The 19,970-nt window shown below is 43.2% G+C and overlaps 1 protein-coding gene across 12 annotated transcripts in view; it reads left to right on the top strand.

Moving 5' to 3' along the window:
• inpp4b (inositol polyphosphate-4-phosphatase type II B) overlaps positions 1-19,970 on the top strand; it is a 90,272-nt gene that overhangs the window by 40,607 nt on the left and 29,695 nt on the right. For all 12 annotated transcript variants that reach the window (XM_040185634.2, XM_078109105.1, XM_078109106.1 and 9 more), the window contains 3 exons: positions 9,842-9,953; positions 12,653-12,722; positions 15,179-15,326. In XM_040185634.2, the coding sequence (XP_040041568.2) occupies positions 9,842-9,953; positions 12,653-12,722; positions 15,179-15,326 (330 nt within the window). The remainder of the gene's footprint in view (positions 1-9,841; positions 9,954-12,652; positions 12,723-15,178; positions 15,327-19,970) is intronic.

Genomic DNA, 19,970 nt, shown 5'->3' with positions numbered 1-19,970 from the left:
CTCCCCGCGGGACGGGGATCGAGTCCTCTGCGTGTGAATCTGAAAAGCCAATATGACTTTGAACACCTTCGCTTTATACTCGCCAGATGCAACCTCATTCCTTTTTCCAGGAATTCTTTCTTCCCTTGGGCTCCTCTCTCAGGGCTCACTCCCGCTTCCTTGTTTCACTCGTCAGGGTCGGTTTTGATTCCCTGCGAGGCGCGACGAGTTTGATCCGGGTCACTTTGAATGAGTGAATGTCGGGCTGAACTGGTCTTTTGGAGGCACCACAAGCCCTTGAAGAGAGGTTAAGGAAATGCCATCTACCTGAAGCACTCACACAAGTAAAAAGGAACAGTTGGACACTCACGATCAACAACACACAAACGCACACACCAAGATACAACAGGAAAAAAGGCTGGATCTTGAATTGAGTAGTTTCTTTCAAATCGTGTGCTCCTCCACAAAAGGAAACTGGACTAATGGAATGTTTGATGTTTTGAGGTCAGTTCAAGTTTGCCTCATGATTCTTCTGTAAAAATTGTATTTAAAGGCTCACGTATGTTTTGCATGTCTGAGTTAACAGCGGAATGAGTGTCAACTCTGAGGTCACCTGTTATTTTTATCCAAAAAATAAAACACCTAACAAAGTTGTTTCCTGTGCAGCTTAGACTTCATGCAGGTGTGGTTAATGTCTTGCTGGACATTCGTAAGAAGATTTCAAAAGATCCGATACTAACCGTTGAATGTAACAGTAAGGTTGCAAAAACTCAATCATATTTTCTTTAAAGCTGCAATCCTTTATTTGTTTTTGTTATTCCTATCAGTTATCACAATCAACCCTCCTGCACACCAAACAGGCCGTCCCACAGTGCAGCACATTGGCTGCTCGGAGCGTCTATTAAATCTCCCCCGGTCTGTTATATGGATTCAGAGTCATTGCTGGATTCCCTCGAGGCCATTATTCTCACAGAATGACGCAGCTGTTGTACCTAGATGTGGAAGGTTTTTTTTGACTGTGCAATAACAACATATTTTGGGTTCTCGATTGTCTGCTTTTTGCAAACGCACACTTCACATAATCCGTAGCATTTTCTGCAGGGTCGGTATTGAAGTGTGAGAGCTAATGATAGCGACGTAAGAAGGATTCTCTGTTTCTCTGGTTTATTCTCAAATCGTCATTTGTTCTCGGTTTTGTTGCGTTTTATTCCAATCTCAAGTGAGAAATAAATTTGCATACATTTGCTGGTTCTCTCCTTGCCTCGCGTAAGCTCTGTAGACGTTTCTCACTGAATAAGCTGAAAATAGTGCTGTACCTGCTTCCTCCTGCCGGGTGGAGTTTGGCTCTGCAGACACGCGCATTTCTAAATCCAGCACGGTTAAAACGGGGACAAGGGACGAGCAACACAACCGCTGTGCAACAGGAGCTGGAAGGATGTCAGCGCTGCAGAGGTCCCTCAATAATGCATGCTATGTATACACATCGGTGGAAAGATTATTATCTCCAAAAAGGGGGGAGGTGAGCCTCCCTCCCCCAACCACAAACGAGTATACTGTTGTCTGAATGGGACAATAGGTAGTATGAAAAAAATGCGTCCAATGTACGGGAGTGTATTTGCTTGCACATTATGTATATAGAGTCAAAGCGCGTGTGCCAAATTACTGACACGCTTTCCAGTTTTCATATTTCTATTTCGGTCATGCTGGAAGCTTTGCGTTCATTTTCTTGCCCTCTCAGTATCCAGCTGTAGTTCCCCTTTTGCTCTCCCTGTTATCTGTAAAACTTCATGCTCTCAGTAGGAGAGGCACTCCGTGACCCAGTTCTACTGCACAGTTTGAGATTTGATTTTGATATGAATTTGTGCGCTCGCGTGCGTGTGCTGCTGTGCACACATTTGTGTGTGTGTGTGTGCATCAGAGGTTTACCATAGCGAGGCTACATTAACTCAGACCAGTGCCTCTGCTGCCTGGCTTCATGGCTTATTCATCCCCTCCCATCGGATAGACTGTCTCCTCTCTGTCCCGCCAGAAACCGTTTAGCCCGCTATCGTGATAATAACATTTTACCGCCCCGGAGCCCTCAGCATCGCCCTGTCCCAATTCTCCCGCGTGCCCAGAGAGAGCCACCTCCCCGTGACACTGTATCCCTGCGGTTTTGTATCTCTGCCGGACACTGAAAGGCCAACTATCTGATGCACTTATACTGAAGAAAAAAAGTGTGTGTGCGTGGGATTGTGTGTACTTGTATTAGTCTTTTTAAACACTTGCCTAGTGCGGACTTCACCCCCCCTTTTGGGAATAAAGAGTTTTTTTGGGGGGGGGTGAGGTTTGGTTAAAGGTTGTGGTTAGGCACGTGGTGGTTATGTTTGCAAAAGTCACAAAAACAGCCGTCTGTGTGTGTTTGGGGTTTGGAGTCCTAAATAAATAAATCTCCATATTGTAAACGACATGACGATAAAATACCAGACGGTGATTAAATAAGCGTTGACTGCGTTTGCCAAATGTAAAGCAGTCTTGCTAATTACACAACTCTGTGGAGTGACTCTTCTTCCCTCCCTGGTGACAGCCACACACACGCACATATGTCACCAGTTTTCGTTGCGTAGTCGCCAGCTGCTAAATTTAAAGCAGAGGCGTGTTTAGTCAAAAAAAAAATAATAATTCAATAACGTGAACATATTTGCTCACGGTGTTTCCATTTTATCCATGTAGCGATGAATAGACGACATGTACCGTAGCAGCGCAAAGGACACTTAAGGCCGTGGCTTTTTAGCGTACGGCGGGTGGGGGCGATTTAATCTGTAGTGTCCACATTTGAAGGGGCTCCTGGAAACTAGGTTTGCATAGACGTGTGTGTTTGTGTGTGAATAACATGTGTTTAATGCAGATAGAATGGGCTTTACGTTCACATCACTTTGGATACACACGAGCTCACACACAATGATGAGCATGAAGAGTTTCTCTGCATGCAGTATACACATATATGTGTATACTGCATGCAGAGAAACTCTCAAGAACTGCGTGTTTGTGTGCAATCAATACTAAAAAATACTGTTCCGCACAGTTCTTCTCCATAATCTGTGAGTTCCCCGGGGCATCGGAGCTCATGGGCAGAATATGAAAATGTCTAAGTCGGCCGGCGGATGCTGCACCATGGTATCAAAATTCAACTCCGAGAGGAGAATTGGCTCCAAAAGAATATTACATTGACAAGCTGTCTTAATTACCTGCCGTGATTCATTTCATTTCAGTAAAACCTTCTGTTAACCAAACGTCCATTTCAAACCGGGTAAGATCTATTAGTCCGGTCCAATCCTTCATTGTTTGCTTTGCAACATAACACATATCGGTCGAAGAGGCGTGTAAATGAGATGTGTTATGAGCCAACGATGGGGAGAGAGATTCCATAAATTTGGCCCAACGTGGTGCTGAGGCATGCTGGGGGCACAGCTTATGCCAAGTCCTTGTCTAAATGATGAGAGGATGATAATGAGGACAGAATAGGGGGCTGAGGTGTATGAATTCATGTCTTACAGGTTTCTGTTTTTTTTTTTTCTCATGCCATCGCCTCTTTTTTGCTCTGAGATTAAATTGTTGTGTGCCATCATTCAAGCGCCCAGCTGGAACGATGAAACAGAGCAATGCAATCGTTCCTTTTGCTCTGATTCAAATATGTGCACCCCAGAAGGTGAGGTCAATCATAATATCCTGTCTCGCTTGCTATTTAATATCATCCTCAATAATGCAATGCTGTGTCCATTTGTTGGCACATAATGGCTTCAACAAAAATGTTTATTTCTTGCAGGGTGAATTGCTGAACAGCTTGCTGCTTCTATATTACCAACTAAACATAAATATAGGATGTAGAACTTTGTTATTATAAATCACATGTTGCACACATTTTGTCGAATAAAACTCTTAATGCCCTTGATGGGTAGCATTCAATTTTATGTAATCTCTGTAGTACCTTTCATTTCTCAATGCGATACTGAAGCCTACCAATATTAAACTTTACAAAAGGAAATATATGTTGCACATATTGTACAGTAATTAACTCACTTTAACACAACCTTTATTCCACACCTCGTAATACTAAATATGTCCAAAACGTAAATCACAGCTGAATTTCAGGGACCCGCGGAGCCAGAAAAGGTTAATTCTGATTTTGTCGGCGTATTTGTTTTTTGTGTCTGATGCCGCTAACCTCGGGAAATCTCCGGAGTCTCCAGCTCACTTTCCAGCATCTCCACAAACAGAATAACGTTGGATTTGTGTTTGTCCAATCACACAGGCTGCATATCCACTGTGACATGAATCCCCCACAACCATAACAAGAGGCCCGTGTTGACTCATGATGTTGACACTGTTTGGAGTAAACTTAGAGTTGGGCTGCACCGCGGGGAAATGTTGCTCGGGTGCATTCCTATTATGTTGTTCACCTGCATTTACATAAGTGGCCATTTAGGTTCTGTGGGTGTGTGTGGGTGTGGGTGTGCATGAGCAACATAAGTTATGTGACCAAATCCTCCATTAAAATGCCTTCATGTTTTTGTACTGAAGGCCATGTAAGGTCAAATCTGTATTGTGACGCCATGATGTATTCTGCGCCGAGGTATTCCGTCTTACTGATGTACCTGGGGTTTATTCTTTGTCGCTCTCTCTCTCTCTCTTCAGAGAGCCGTAGAGACGGAAAGAGAACAATGCAACGGTGGGAAAAAAGGCTGCGCTTGTCTTGTCTGTACCAAAGACAGCTCACTGGAGAGAGGTCCGTGCTGACGGCTAAGGCCGCTCCTGAAATGATTTCCTTAGCCGAGGTGGGCTGAATTGGGCTGAACTTTTTTTAAAGTGACTTAACCTCCCGAAAGCTGAAAACACAGTGCTGCTGTGAGTGCGTCATTTGCTGCTTATCAAGTGCTTTCACAACAGCAGTATTTTTACTAAAGTAAAAGACGGGGGAGCAAAGCATTGTGACTCACAATGTTAACGCAAGTAATGAAAACAATTCCTTCCAGCCGTTGTGGCCTCCGGTTGAGTCCAGTCTTTAAAGCTAACCGCCACAAGAGAGTTCCCAAGCTTCGCTTTGGTCTATTACGCCACTCAAAGCCTGAATAATTACCTTGAATTGTTTCTCGATCATCTACTCATCAAGCCAAAGTTTTAGCATCTTAAAATGAGAAGAAAAAAAATGCCAACTCACCTGTAGACCTCCAGTAAGCGCACGCTGATGCTTTTGGCCGACTTCTTATTCAACAGCAATTATGGAACAAAACCTGCAGTTTGACAGAGATGAAAGAAGGCTGTTCTCTTTTTTTTCTTCTCGGCTCCTTTACAGTTTGTGGAAAAATAATTATGGAGCCCCAGTGACTCTCGGCTCTCTCTCTGTTTCTGACTCATTACTCTTCACACAGACCGTGATTTTCTAGTTTGTCCCAAATCCTCAGCATGTGTAAAACCCATTTTTGCTCTCCTTGTTCTGCGATGCTGCCACTCACATGTTGACGGCGTAGCCGAATGCCATGGAGTTGAGATGAAGAAGACCTTTTGACCCGTCTCGTCTTTACTGGGATACGAGAAACACATTAAAATAGTAGTTTAGGGTTCTGTAACCCCCCCCCCCCCCCCCCTCCCTCCTCCTAGCAGCAGAGACGTTTGTCTAAGGATTACTTCCTTATACTGTCAACCTGCTGCTTTCAGAAATGATTTTTAGGTTTTATTGTGTAACAATGCGTCTGCAGTTTTTAAAAACACTTTTCCTTTTGTTTGTCATTTGTTTTATGACCTCTTAGGAATTTTTGTTTAGTGTCTTCAGTTTTTATTATAAAGCGCTTGATGTAATTTTTCATTATTATTCTTATTTTATTAGGGACAAAGGGACGTTCTCTGCGCTAATGGCCGATATCCTCTTTTCTTGATTTTGTGCCGAGACGTACAAACTTATTGTGTCAGTTCTGTGCAGTAGCACCTGTTACAGACGCTCGACAGGTAACCCTCATTATATATTCTGGGTGATTAAATAAAAAAAGGACACATGGTAATTCATGATATATTGAAAATAAGATTAGTGAGTTACAGAATCTGTTCATGTTTCCTAGTTCAGCTTTTTCCCAAGGACAACGTTGGGCTTTACTAAACAGACACTGTCAATGTCATTTGGTCTTCTTGATTCTGACATGCAATAGCTTCTGCTCCTGCTTCGTAATGGAATATGCCTACAATGTGTTTCTTCATGTGTACGGTACAAGATCCATTTAGATTCATATTTGTGGCAAGATTACTCTGCCGTAGCGGCTGGTAAATAAATATAACGATTGATGAGGGATTGTTCTTTTTTTTTTCTACATCAACAGCTTTCTCATCACCTTCCCGGTCCCGACGCCCCTGAAATTCTATGAAACGCATAAGCTGTGCACACAGCAGTCATCAACCACATAGTTTTGAGCACCGGCCAGAATTGATGTGATTGGTTGAAGAAATGTGTCCGTTCTGCATAATTCTTCCACCTTGCTTCGTCTGTGAAAACAGCTTATCACAGACTGCTTCTGACACTGGTTAAGCACTAACATGAAAGCAAATGCGGTGTGAAGACACTTCTCTTCATGCAAGAATAAAGAACTGTGTGTGTGATGGCACTGGAAAATGTGCGTTAGAACTCACAAATCTTCTGTAAGTAGGCGTCCTGGCCCGACATAGTTGCTATTCTGGTTATTGCAGCAGACACAATGTTTTTACGTCACATTTTTATGTTGTAGAGATTGATCACACGGGTGTATTCTGGATAGGTCTGCAAGCTTTTGCTTAGAAATGTTATCCTCACTCAGCCTTTCATGCACACTGCGAACTATAAACATACACACAAACAAACGCAGGCATATTCTTTGGGTTTATACTTCAAGTGGTCCAGACAGGCCAGAGAGTGTGTCCGGCTCTGCATAAACAAGGCCTCCAGTGTCGACTATTGATGGAGTCTGTCCTCCAGTTGCAAAATGTGGTGGGGTCTGCTGAGTCACTCCTCGTCCTCTGCCATTTGACCCCAATATCATATCACGGTTGTCCCTATCGCCCGTAAAGCTGCCGTTCTCCCGCTGTTCCAGTAACGGTGCTCCAACATCTGTCCGCAGTGGAAACTAGCCAGCGCTAAATTTAGCCCACCCGTCCAGTTTCATATAGGTCAAGAATCCCATGCACTTGCGCTGCTGCACTCGAAGGCTGCGGCGTGCGCGTTGCCTGTGTGAGACCCTGACCACTCCCATCCACCGGGTACGGTTTTGAGGAATCCAGGTCAACGTGCGCTCCGTTCCGAGCAAAAACAGTTTGTCCAAAAACAAGCATCGGCTTGTATTTACCGGGACACAAACAAACACTGAATTGAATAACAACAACACTCACCATCTGTCCGTCTTCTATTTGAAGCGGCATCGGAAAATGCTGCATGCTGTGCTGTGATGCAATGGAAAAAAAACGCAGGTCATCAGTTTTCTGCACATGCATTACTGTGTGTTCACTTCAACCTCTACGCCGCATTTTCCTTCCCACCACTCAAAGTGGGTTAATGATTTCCTTTTTAAGTGGGGTGGTTCGAGTGTAAATAATAAAAGGAATAATCCCCAGTGTCAATTTTAAGCCAAAATGAACAGACATTTTCTTCAAGGGCCGGGGATTATGTTTCTCATTTCAATGAATAATGCACTCAGCCTCATTGAAAGAGTTGCCATGTCTTTTCAGAACTTAAGAAAAACCCTGTTGATTAAAATTTATTGACAAAACCTTCATAAAATGCTGCGCTTCACATCTCATGTGTCAGTTATAATTAGATTGGCCAGTGTATTTTCATCTCAAGGACAAAACTGGTGATTCTTGGTTTATAAAAATATTCATTTTCTCTAAATGTGGCTAATAAACGATGCCTTTCTTGCTGAAAAGAAGTAAATGGAAGATTTTTCACAGAGTAGTTGCTTTATGGTACCGTGTAAAAGCATTTAATGCATAAGGCTCGTACATCAGGAGTCTTTGTCTCTGTGTTTGTAAATGAGCCTCAAATGTAACTTATAACTGCTAATTATGTCTTTAACAGCCATTTTAAGCAAGTTATTTTTGTCACTTTATCAAAGCTGTAACTTTCGTCACAAAAGATACCTTGGGCCAATTAGATAATAAAAAATCTGCAGATTTGTTTCCTTGCCAACTCGAACAGACGGAAAGAGATGGTGGGAGGAGGGGGGGGCGGTGGGAGGGAGAGGTGGGTTCAGACGTGGTCCTTCTTCTTCCACAGCTCTTGCCAGAACCTTTAAAGTTGATTCAGGGTCATTTAGTATGCATTCTAAAAGACTTTACTTTTCAAAATAGGAAAGTCTGTGTCACTGCAGATCAGTCAATCTGTCAGAAAGTTAACATCTCTGCCCTTTTCCTTTTCCTGATTTTTAGCAGAATTTATTAAATAAACCAGCAATGCGGCAATGTCATCGCTAGGATGAGAGGGTTTTTTTTTTTCCTCGCTGAAAATAATGTGATAGATTTATTTGAACAGATGATGAGTTTCAGTTTTGGCCCCATCTCAAAAGAATAACAATATATCTCTCCAAGGCATCTATCAATTATCTCAAAGCAATTCTAACAAAGTCTCCTCCGTCTGCTTTAGATGGAGAGTTTCATTAGTCAATTGAAGCGGGGCGATCCAAAGAGTAGAGGGCCGCTTTAACCCCGAAGGTTTGCACAGGGGTGAATATCACCGACTCTGATGTTAATCTTCATTTCCTCGATTATGTGCAGGCCGCTGTCAGTACAAACTGTTTGTTCAAAGTCAGGGTGACTTTCTTTCACCAGTCCCCTGTTGCACAGAGAAACACAGAGAGGGAGAGAGGTGATGAGGAATAGGGAGAAACAGAAAGATGAGTGGAGGAGTAAACGCTGCGACAGGTGTCTGGCGAGGGACGATGATTAGATTTATAAAGCAAGCAATGTTATTTTGTGTGCTCGGGGACTTCTGTGAGACATTAGGCGCTAACTGAAGCTCCGAGCGTCCCACCGCAGAGACCCTCGTTCCCCTCTTTCCCCTCCTCGGAAAGCCCGACATCTCTTCCCCCCCCCCCCCCCCCTGGGCACGATTATATTTACTCCCTCGCGTCCGACCAAGATGGATCGCCCTTGAAAGCCTCCTTTCTGCTTCCGTCACCTTGCTCGTGTTTCCTCCTCCTCAGTCAGGGGTGTGTCATCCCAGTCTCTCCAGACCACTGGCTGGCTCATAATTCATTGTGCAATTCCCTTGCTGCTGCAGTGGAACTGAGCGCGTTAGAGACGGGGCTCCTGAGGTGATCAGACTCACTCGTGCGACGCCCGGGGACCATTTTTCTCTGTTTGAAAGCATCTGTCATGCTGTCAATACTACGGATTTTCTATCAGCTCCCTTATTATGGCTCCATGATTGGGAACGTTATTATTCGCGCTCCCTGAGATAAAAAAGCTCTGGTGTCAATTCTGTGTCCTGTCAGGGCACACGAGCCGGGGTTATTAGATGGCCGTTTGGACAGTGATACAAAATAATTCCTGCCTCCTCCCCCCTTTCGGCGTACAGCTGCAGCAGGATCAGCTTTTTTTTTCCCCGCTTGCACACTCCTCTGCGAAACCTGTCAGGAAGAAAAAGAAATCGCTGCAGCACGAGCATCCGTGTCCTGATTCCAGCTTTAAAACTTCACAACCTGTTCGAGGCTCGAAATAAGCTCATTAGGTTTGGAGAGTCTGGGCGCCCGACGTGGAAATGAATATCATTCAGGCCCACGGAGGCGTGCAGGACAGCGTCATTTTACAGACATTTTGCGCAACAGATTAGTGTAACGCAATGTAAATCTCTATCTCTCCCCCCCACTAGATCCTCTGATGGCGCGTGTGCAGCGGGAACAGTGGTGGTGAGTCGTCTGAAGATGGGGGAGATGGAGGAGGTCGACGTGGACCACATCACCACCGACGTACCGTCACACAAGGTAGAGAAGCAGGGTGAAGAGGCGAGGCAGGAGCCCCCATGCGGGCTTGGCGGTGATGCCGGGATTAGACTGGCACTGCTCAAGCCCTCCAATGAGATTAAATACACTTCAGTAAACCCTAATGGGGATTTAGAGGATGTGTGTGTGTGCGTGCGTGCGATGTCTGCGTCTACGTTTTTTTCTTCTTTTCTGTCATTTATAGAATAGATTAAAGAGAGACTGATCAAATTAGCACCCTGACACTCACACCCGGTTTGTGTGGGAGTGCGAGGCCGGCAGCCCTGCAGCCCGCCCTCATCTGACCAAGTGGCAGATGCTTCCCGACTGTGGCGTTGGTGCCGTCGCCACCCCCACCTCCGCTCTAATCTCATACGATACACGGCGATTAACTCGGCTCTGGAGGGACTTACCTAGTCAGTGGAGAGAAGGCGGAAGAAATGGTGTTTGACGGGAAAACCGAACACCCTGCCATCCGAATGGGGTGCCACTGCACCCGATATGAAGTTGTACGTACTCTGATTTCACTACATTTCCTGTGCATTCCTGATGTTTGACAGATGTGTTGAAACATTTGTGTGCTGCAGAGACGGCCATATCACACAGCGAAGCGGGAGCTTTAACGATGTTTTCTCATCTGCGAAGAGGCACGTTCCGATTTTCTCTCACCACGGCGAAGCTCTGCAGGGCATATTTGTAGTCCTTGACTGCTTTTTTGATGCCTTGTTTTGTGCGGTTGTGAAGGGTGGGGGGTAGAAGTGTGTGTGTGTGTGTGTTTGCATGAATTACTGTCTTATATAATTGACCGAGGGCTTGTACATGGCTCACTGGCTTTGGGTTGTGCCAACCCCCGTTGCTGGTGCAGGGAGGTTCCCGGCTAGGCTCCACAGTGTCACTGACAATCTGCCCACGTCGCCTTGATGAATGTGTCGCCGAGTGCGCACGCGTCCGTGTGTGTATGTGTGTGTGTGTTGTCACATTACATTTCCCCTTCTGTGTTGTTACTTGCAGAAGATGAGGGGAGGATAGGATAAGGAAAGGAGGGCTCCGCTGAGGCTCAACACTCAATTGTGGGGAAGTTTGTGTTAAATGACTTTAGTTGTGCGTAGGCCTTACTGCATAAATTGTGTGTGTTGTGGTTTGATCATTTTCCCGTCATTGCCTGAGCGCCGCTGCCACTCATGAATATCCCGCTGAACCCTCCAGAATCAGCTGAAACAAGGAAGAGGTGCCAGTCAACTTGGATCTTATCTCTTTACATATTTTCATCAAAGAGCCATTCAACACATGCTGCCTACAATTACAATGGGACTCCTTTTCACAGCTGCGACTCAGTGTTAATACCTTTCATAATCTGAGTCCTTAAATGAAGGCTTACTAAAAGGTCCAGATTGTTTCTGTCTGTATTTTCCGAGGGACACGGCGTATTTTTGTGAGTTTGTGTGAGCATGGGCGCCGTGTGTCTCTTTTATTCAGGATCAGTTTCTAAACTAGACGAGATGATGGATTGTTCCTAGTGGTCATTAGAGTCCTGTTATGGGGACGGGTTGCGCTGTCTGCCTGTGTTAAAAGGTTCACCAGACGGGGCCGAGCTCATCAACAGCAACAGTGACAAATGAATTGTTAGTTGTCGCTGTTGCTGTTGATGAGGAGTCCCACACTGAACGCATGGAGACGCTTTAAAGGTTTTTAGTACCAGAGATTGTAACCACACGTTAAACTCTGAATCCGTCGACTGATGCCGTTGTTGAAGTGTCCTAAAACGTGGATTCTCTCTACTGACAGTAGTAGGGGTCAGTTTGCAAAAAGTCACATTGAAAAAATGAAAAAAAATGCTTCTGACTTTATTTATTAAGTCAGTAAACATGAGATTAAGGTCTCAATTTCTAGTCTCAATTTCTATGATGTGCATTATGATGTGCAAGTTATGGTCCCATTTAGAGGAAAATGACCCATAGGCTGTGCTTTAGGTCGGGCTTACTGGGATTGACCGGATCTGGAGAGTGTATGGCGTCTCTCCGGCACTCCTCCGCATTCCTTATATGATCATTTCTCTTTATTGGTTCCAGAAGATTAAAAAACATGCCGACGGCAAAATCATACTCAAGACTTCAAAACATCAGTCCACAAACCAATGGGCGACGTCACGTTGTTTTTTTTTACTTGCGCCAATAACACCCCGGATTAAAACTGACAATAAGCAGTTATTCTCTATTCTACGTGGATTATCAATTATTGAGGCTGCTGATTTTTTTTCTCTGGGACATGCAGATGAAGCCTCAGTGTCTCAGCACATTATAGTCATCTGGGGACTTGATACAACTGAAATGTGCATGCAGGTAATACACAGAGGTAATATACCTGTTGCAGCGTGTTTGCCTTCAGCGGTCACCTGCAGGAGCATCTACTCTAAAAAGTGAGCGATGCAACTGCAGCTCTGTGCTGTTTGGCCCAATGTGTCTAATCTTCAAATGTGGTGTTTGTCGTGTTTGCAATATGCATATGCATAGCACATATTATTTCTTTCAAATGAATGAATGCATTAATCAACATGATTGTATTCAAACAAAAGCCAAGAAAAATATTATTTCATACACTAAACCATTCATGCATTATATCCGTAGTCATGATGAAAGTCAATATGATTATTATTAAAATAGTCTCTATTATATTCTCTGTCCTGCTGTTCTCTTCCTTTCTAGTGTCCTTTGGTTTGTGAGTCTGCTTCCCACGCCGGCATCGACCGGGAAAATAACCCGCTGACCGGTCCAGGTATGTTTTACATCTCGAACACTTGTCATTTCATTATTCATTGTGAAATGAACTGGCAATCGAAGAAAAATGGATCATTTCCTTTTTTTCTATTCATTTTTTGTGCACTTGGAATAAAAAATGTGTAATGAGCTCAAAGGAAAAAATGATTTAAATCACCTGGATTTCGAAATTCAGAGAGAATTCAGAGATTCAGATCTCTGGGATTCCATATTTGAGTAAATCATTTGTATTATATTTATTTGAAAAGAGTGGCAGTGAGAAGGAAGAGTGGAAGACACTGAGGTAAACCCTACTGGTGCTTTGTGGTCTACTTGAAGACAAGCTAAACATGTCACGCTGGCTGAGTCGTCCCTCTCAGTAGCAGACAAGGACAATGAAAATGAAAGACATGTAGACAGAAAAGTGGTGGATTTGACGAGGTCTCATTTTTTACTGTTTTTGAAACATGGCTATTTTTCAGGGGAAGCATTTCACGCCATGCATTTGTTTTTTATCCAGTTCCAAGCACCACCCTAAGCCTCCCGCCTGTTGTCATGGTGTCATTGTCGCTCACTGTTTCTACGGAGAATAGCCGGTGAACCGAAGCCATGTTTGTGTAGGTGCAGCCCATCAAAACAATAGCCCCCCCCAGACCCCGCAAGATTACCTAATGCAATTCAGTCTACGCAGAGAGCAGGGAGAGAGGGCAGCCCGCACACAGCGGGCATACAAAGTCATTTTCTTAAGAGGGAAAATGGAAGCACCTGATTGGCGGTCAGATTAGCGAGGTGGCAGCGGAGGAGTTCGGGGGTTATCTGCCTCTCTGGCGGATGCGGAAGTGGGAAACTGACGCTCTTTTCCGATTAAGGTCGTGACTTCGCCCCGTTCTCTCCGTGCGGCCCTCGCTCCCCATTTATATTCGGGATCCATTTCACTTTCTCTAATCCCCTTGACAACAATGTCTGAATATCCCATTTAATTTAGTTGCAGTTATGAATCCTCTCCGGGGTTATTCTGGGCTTAACCTTAATCATCGTTAATTTTCACATCGACTTCAGCCGCATAGGAAAATAATTATAAGCCTCAAGACAGCATTTGGCTTATGTATATTGTCCTTAAGAGAAACTCCAATTTTTTATTTACCGTTCTTTATAGTGAACCGTGTTTTTATGATTCAATTGTTTACCGGAGCAAGTAAAGGTTTGCATTTTACAATCTTAAATCAAAGGGATTTCACGACCAAAGAAACACTTCATGAACCCGAAAGAGAATTATATTCAATATATCATTGGATCATATTTATTGATTCGGTCATATGTTCATCACTTAAATGTTGCAGCTGCTCTTTACGTTACATTGGCACGTTGTGTACTGTATGTATTACCTTTTGTCCCATGGACCCCGGGGAAGACTGGTGGCTGCCATGGCATCTGCCAACGGGGATTCAGTTAATGAAACATTAACTATCTCCGGCTTCACCGGCCGTGTTGCATACTCTTTACTCTCACTTCCAGTCTGCGTAAACCTTTTTATTTATTTAAAAAATCATTTAAAATAATCATCATTTTATTTATACTTTTTATTACAGTTTTCGCTTGTCATTCAAATTCAAATATTTTTTTTTTTAATAAAAACATGAACCAGCGGTTTTGACACTCAATCGATGCAGTTGTTAAAACTAGACGCTTGCAACACTTCCAGACGTTGCATCGTGTGTGAGTCGGCGTGTAGGGTTCAGCGTGGCTCGCACTTTCATTCTACTGGTGCCATGCATGTTTGTCTCCCTAAAGGGAGATTGTAGAAGTTTTTAACCCGGGTGCCTGAGCGCCGACTCAGTGAGTGACTTCCTTTATGACTGCGGCCCTGGAAGTGGAAAGGAGCGGTAAACACTGTTCGAGGCAGACGGCTTTCTCGCCCCTTTGCTGCCAGCATGCAGATAAAAGCATTAGAGCTGTTTTTTCGTGTGCAGCCTTCGATTGATTCCATTAGTCACTCTGGAAAAAATGCCGAAGATGGGGCTGAATCGGAATAGTTTTTAATGGGGCTGGGTGTTGGAAGCAAAGTTCCAGTGCGTCCAATCGCTCTGAGCGACTGTTGTACAATAAACAAGCAATTAAAATGGAAATGGAATTAAAAAAAAGGATCAACTGGACAAGGTCTTACTATTTCAGTTGGTATTCTAGCCTGCTGTGCTGCCACTGAAGTAGAAAGAGAGAATTAAAAAGGGCCTTGGAAAACACCTTATCTTTGGCAGACACAGTTATTGATTATTGAATTTAATTTGTCATACTCCGTGTGACTCTTGAAGACTTTCTGTTTGCAGCTTTCTTGAGTTACTGTTGTCACAGTTGGTTTAGATCTTACAAATACAAAAGTTTAAATTATTTTTGGAGAGAAGGTGTTTTATTTTCTGCTTTTAAAAATGTTCAATATGTGATTCTCTCTCTGTCTCTGTCTCTGTCTCCCTCCTTCAGTGTTCAAGAACCCGATATGCAAGGTGTACAGATTTCAAACAGAGGACAGCAAGTGGATGCAAGTGAGAGAACAAATGGAGGAGTGCACGTTGTCCTTTAGCGTCCCCAAGCAGCTGCTCTCCCTCTACATTCAGGAAGACATGAGCAGGTTCGTCCCTCTGAGCTCGCTGGCAGATTTCCTGTTGCATCAGAAAGCCAGTTTCCTTGTTTGCATCAACTTACCAGCCGATGGAAGACGACAAAAGTTCAAAGTAAAACTCTGAGCACAATGTGAACAGTAAGCGTGTAGCTTCTAGACCATCGCTACCGACCCAGTTCACCTTAAGTGATTGTTTAAAAGTTCCGCCTGTATTTGGAGAGGAGTGAATTATTCAGGGCCATTAACACTTCAAACGATGCCAATGCATCCAGAACACGGCTAACACTGACTGTCAAACACACGCACGCCTGTGCTTCTGGTGCTTCATGAAGCATTACAAGGAGGTACTTTGAACGTCTGGCCTCAGCCAGGTTAATACTACAAGTCCCTCATTTATGGCGGCAGCCCTCCACCTGGAACACAAAACCGCCACATTGTCAAAAAATACATTTCAGAAAAAAAGGCTCTGAAAAAATGTGTCTTGCTACGTGCAAAACTCGATCGACGCAGAGCTCAGTAACATAACTGCAATTAAAGTCCAGTCCGGTTGACAGTCTGCGAGCATAATGTGGGAGAATGAGGACAGGTGGGCGATGTTTCACGACCCGTGATTAGATCCCGTTGTCCCTTCTTTCAGGCTCGACCAGCGTTCGTCAGGGCAGATCATTCCTCAACTGGCTGGTTGTCCCTGGCAACCCCTTCTCATACGTAACACACAGAGGCGTCCATGTACACACACACACACACACACACACACACACAGGGGGTTTAACTATTTCCCTTCTAAAACATAGAATTAAGAGGCGAAGTCCCTCACCTTACGATGCACCACCAATAGGAGCGCAATGCCATTTCAATTGTGCAGGCAATCACACGTGTGATGATTGTCAGTTTTTGAAAGATCGTTTTTACACACATCGCTTGTCTTTAGGACAAAAAGATGCAATCAGGGACTGACGAATCGGTGGGAGAAGAATAGCTTGATTTGTAATTGCAGTGTGCACCTAAAGGGCCGTGCTGAGTTCAAGGACACACCACAAGCTAAAATGTACACACGAGCGAGTTTACTGAAAAACACCTGCACATAGAAACAGTCACACAGCCACGATTGACAGGTAGACTAGACAAGGTTTCTTATCAGCTTACCTGTCTGACAGAAAATCTCTTCACATTCCTAGACCATGGTTCCCACTTCCTGAGGATCTCCTACCTTACGTTCTGCTTAAATAGAAGATGATCTACTTTGCACATACGTTAAGGGGACAATTATAGCATGTTTATTAAAGCTCTTATCTTTACAATGCAGCTCGTGAGCGCACAGCAGGCTCCAAAGCCGTGACTGCCATGTACGACGCTGGTTCATTAACAGGCGTGTGTACCGTATCTTCCGCCCGGTCGCTTAAGCGCATCTCCTGTAATCCTCTTTAAATGTTTTCTGTCTCCACCGTGCTTCTTCATTTAGACGACTCTGTCAGCCAGCTTCGCTCTGGCGTTTGCTCTCTCTGTTTTTTTAATGACTCAGTCAGCGATGCAAAGTTGTGAGAGCAGCGGCGGGCGGCTTACTTTCCTTCACCACTCTGTGATGATTTCAGAAAGTTCTTTCTTCGCGTATGTGGCTCATTTTTCCTCTTTTCTTCCAGTAATGATGCCGTGACGCCTTGTGTTTCTGTGTTCAGTTATAAAGATAATGAATGCATGTATGATGAAGTGTCCGTTTTGTGGGTGTTGATTCCCATTCATTGAGAGTTTTGTGTTTCTGATTAATGGGAAACAAATCGCGTGCCCATTTGTTAATAAATAGGCACTGCGATGGTGTATCACAGCATACAGGAGGCATGTTGAAATCCAGCTTCATCGTTTCCAATGGTTCTCTACATTTGAACTCAATATTAATGACATCAGAGCCTGTTGGACGCGTCTGTTTCCAGAAAAACCTGCATTCTCGTAAAAAGAAAAAAAGTTTTCTTTTTGAGGTTTTATTGACTTCACACACAAAACCCTGAGTGAATACACTCCAATGTCCCAGTGACTAAACTGTGTCAGCTAATATGTATTTCAATCAAAAACGTATGGTTGTACAGACTTTACATTCTTATTTTATCCCCTCCCCTTCTTTCTTTCCTTACTCTACTTGTATCTGTACACCTGTTTTTATTTACTGTACTGTGTTTTCAGTCATTTATGGCTGCTCAAGGACCTCGGGGTGTTGCAGGAACTCAGTAACTAACTTCTGAAAACACCTTCCATTGCCGGTTTGATATTGCCACAGTCAAAGTTATTCAGAGTCTCTTCATTTGGCATCAACCTCATTTTACTCGAGCGGTGTCTGAAAGGTAGACTTGAAGCTGCGGCTGCGTCGGCCCAGAGAAGACGTCTCCACGTAGACAGAAATGAGTGTGTTGGTTGTGAGAGACGTGCGGGTGAAAAACTCTTCTGATGGTCGTTGCAGACGCATTGATCTGAGATCAAATGCACCTTTGTAGTTATATTTTCCTTTCCACGGCTTTTTTCTTTCTCTCTTTCTACTTTGGTGGAACAACCAGATGATGATATTGTTGGTTCAATGTGATTATTTGGTATCAAGTATTATTAGCCACAAGAATATAATAATAATAATAATAATAACAAAAGTCTTCTTTCCCACCATCGACACTCAGCAAATGATTTTATATTAGAAATATAGCCTTCATATGTATATATCTTAGTAGTATATATAAGTACAGATACTTTTTAAATGTTTGGTGTACGATGTAACCCAAAAACCCGAGTCATATTGTGAACTTTCTTTACGTGCATGTAGTTAATTATTCTACGCTTGCTCTTATCGCACCTTTACTCCTTCCAGACAATAGACCCCTGATTTAGGAAGCGATACGGTATCTCTCTAACCACTACCTTATCACCCTCATTTAGCAGGCAGATATGTTTCTCTTATCATTTTATCTTGTGAACTACTGGCTGAGATCGTCCACTCCGACCTCCCTCTCACACTTTGCTAATAAATTAGAGGTTAAGATCATTTAAAATGGAAGAGCATACTAAGCATCTATTATATATATTAATTAATATAATATTTGCTACAAAAAACAGTGAATTAAAATGTGATGGGCCAATTATGTTCCCCACTATCTGGAAAATACTCCTTTAACATACATCAAAGTTTTTTTTAAATCTTTTTTATTTGTTAAGAGCCGATGCTTTTGTTCTCCCCTTTGTTTTCATTTTAGCCACTCTTGTTCCCAACAATGTGAATCTAATTTCTTTGACTTTTACGCAAAACAGCTTTTGAATAAACACTTCCATTCATCGTTGGTCTTTGTTAGATTCCCCTATAATTAACAATGGTTTCAAGCACTATTTATACAGCAAACATGAAAAATATCCTTCCTTTTCTTTTGGTAATCGGGAGTGTACTTTCTTTTTGACATAAGCACAACGCTGGCAGAGTTTCCCAGGACGAAGCACTGCATCTCTCTGCCAAGACGTTCCTTCAAGCTGCTGGCTTGTTGAGGAGCAGACGGGAAAATATCGATATAAAGTCTGTGTCAGTGATCTACCATGTTTTACAGACGGCTTAGTTATTTGTATTCATTTACTTACATTTAATTGTATATTAGAAATATGTCTGGATAATTAGCAGGCCTACTGTAAACTGTTTTTATTCAAACTAAATTTTTACTTTGAAATTCTTGGATAAATTCTTGGATAAAAGACTAGATACCTTTAGAGATAGAAAATATGTCTTCTTTGTTTCGTCGTGTTTTTGGCTGAAACCCCTTTGAAAAAAACCCTGATCATCCTTATGATACATATGACCTTGACTCACTCTGTCTCTTTGGCACTATTTCTATCGTGCAATGTTATGTACTTCAAAGTGAACTAAAAATAACTTCATTACCTGGAGGAGACCAGGAAATAGTCTGGAGAGGCTTTCAGTGCCTTAGTCTTTGTTGTAGTAGTCAAACCATACAACAAAGAAAGAACTACTACATTATGCATTCAAGCAATTATGCCTGGTCTTAACAATAAGTCAAACCAGTGAGCATGCAGCCTTTCATTTTAATATACATTGTATGCAAAATGCGTGAGGTATAATTACGGAAAATTGGACTCGTTATCATGAAAGCAATGCCTATGACCATTTATTTGTTATCCTGAATATAATGTTGAGCCTCCTTCAACCTCTATTATCTATAATATCCATGCCATTTATTTTTTCTTTTTATATATCTGTCCATCTGATGTCGGCTTTTAGATGCTAATAATGAGCCAATGAAAGAGGCTGTACTTCGTACTATGCAATCACACCCGCCCCACAACACACACCATTACACACACACAGACAGACACACACTCAGCCACAGCCACGGTTTATTCCTAAAGAAGGAGCACAGATGATTTGTGCCTTAGGGCTGCAGGCACAACTAGATGAAAGACAATCCGCCCATCGCTCCAGGGACACCAGTAAAGGCCGTGTGGTTTTTTTTATATGTAATGGCAAAAGACTGGCAGGAGCAAGAGAGGAATTAGTAAGGACAGAGTGGATAACTGGGCATCGGCTACTAGCCTTAGGAATGTCTCTATCGGGCTCAGCAAAGAGTCTGCGTCTTCCCATAATTGTAAAAGTATTATAATAATTCCCAATGTTTCTCC

This window comes from Gasterosteus aculeatus, chromosome 9 (assembly GCF_964276395.1).
Source record: "Gasterosteus aculeatus chromosome 9, fGasAcu3.hap1.1, whole genome shotgun sequence".
In the NCBI taxonomy this organism is placed as follows: Eukaryota; Metazoa; Chordata; class Actinopteri; order Perciformes; family Gasterosteidae; genus Gasterosteus; species Gasterosteus aculeatus.
The sequence above is the reverse complement of the archived record's forward strand: the minus strand, read 5'-3'. Positions and strand labels throughout refer to the sequence as shown.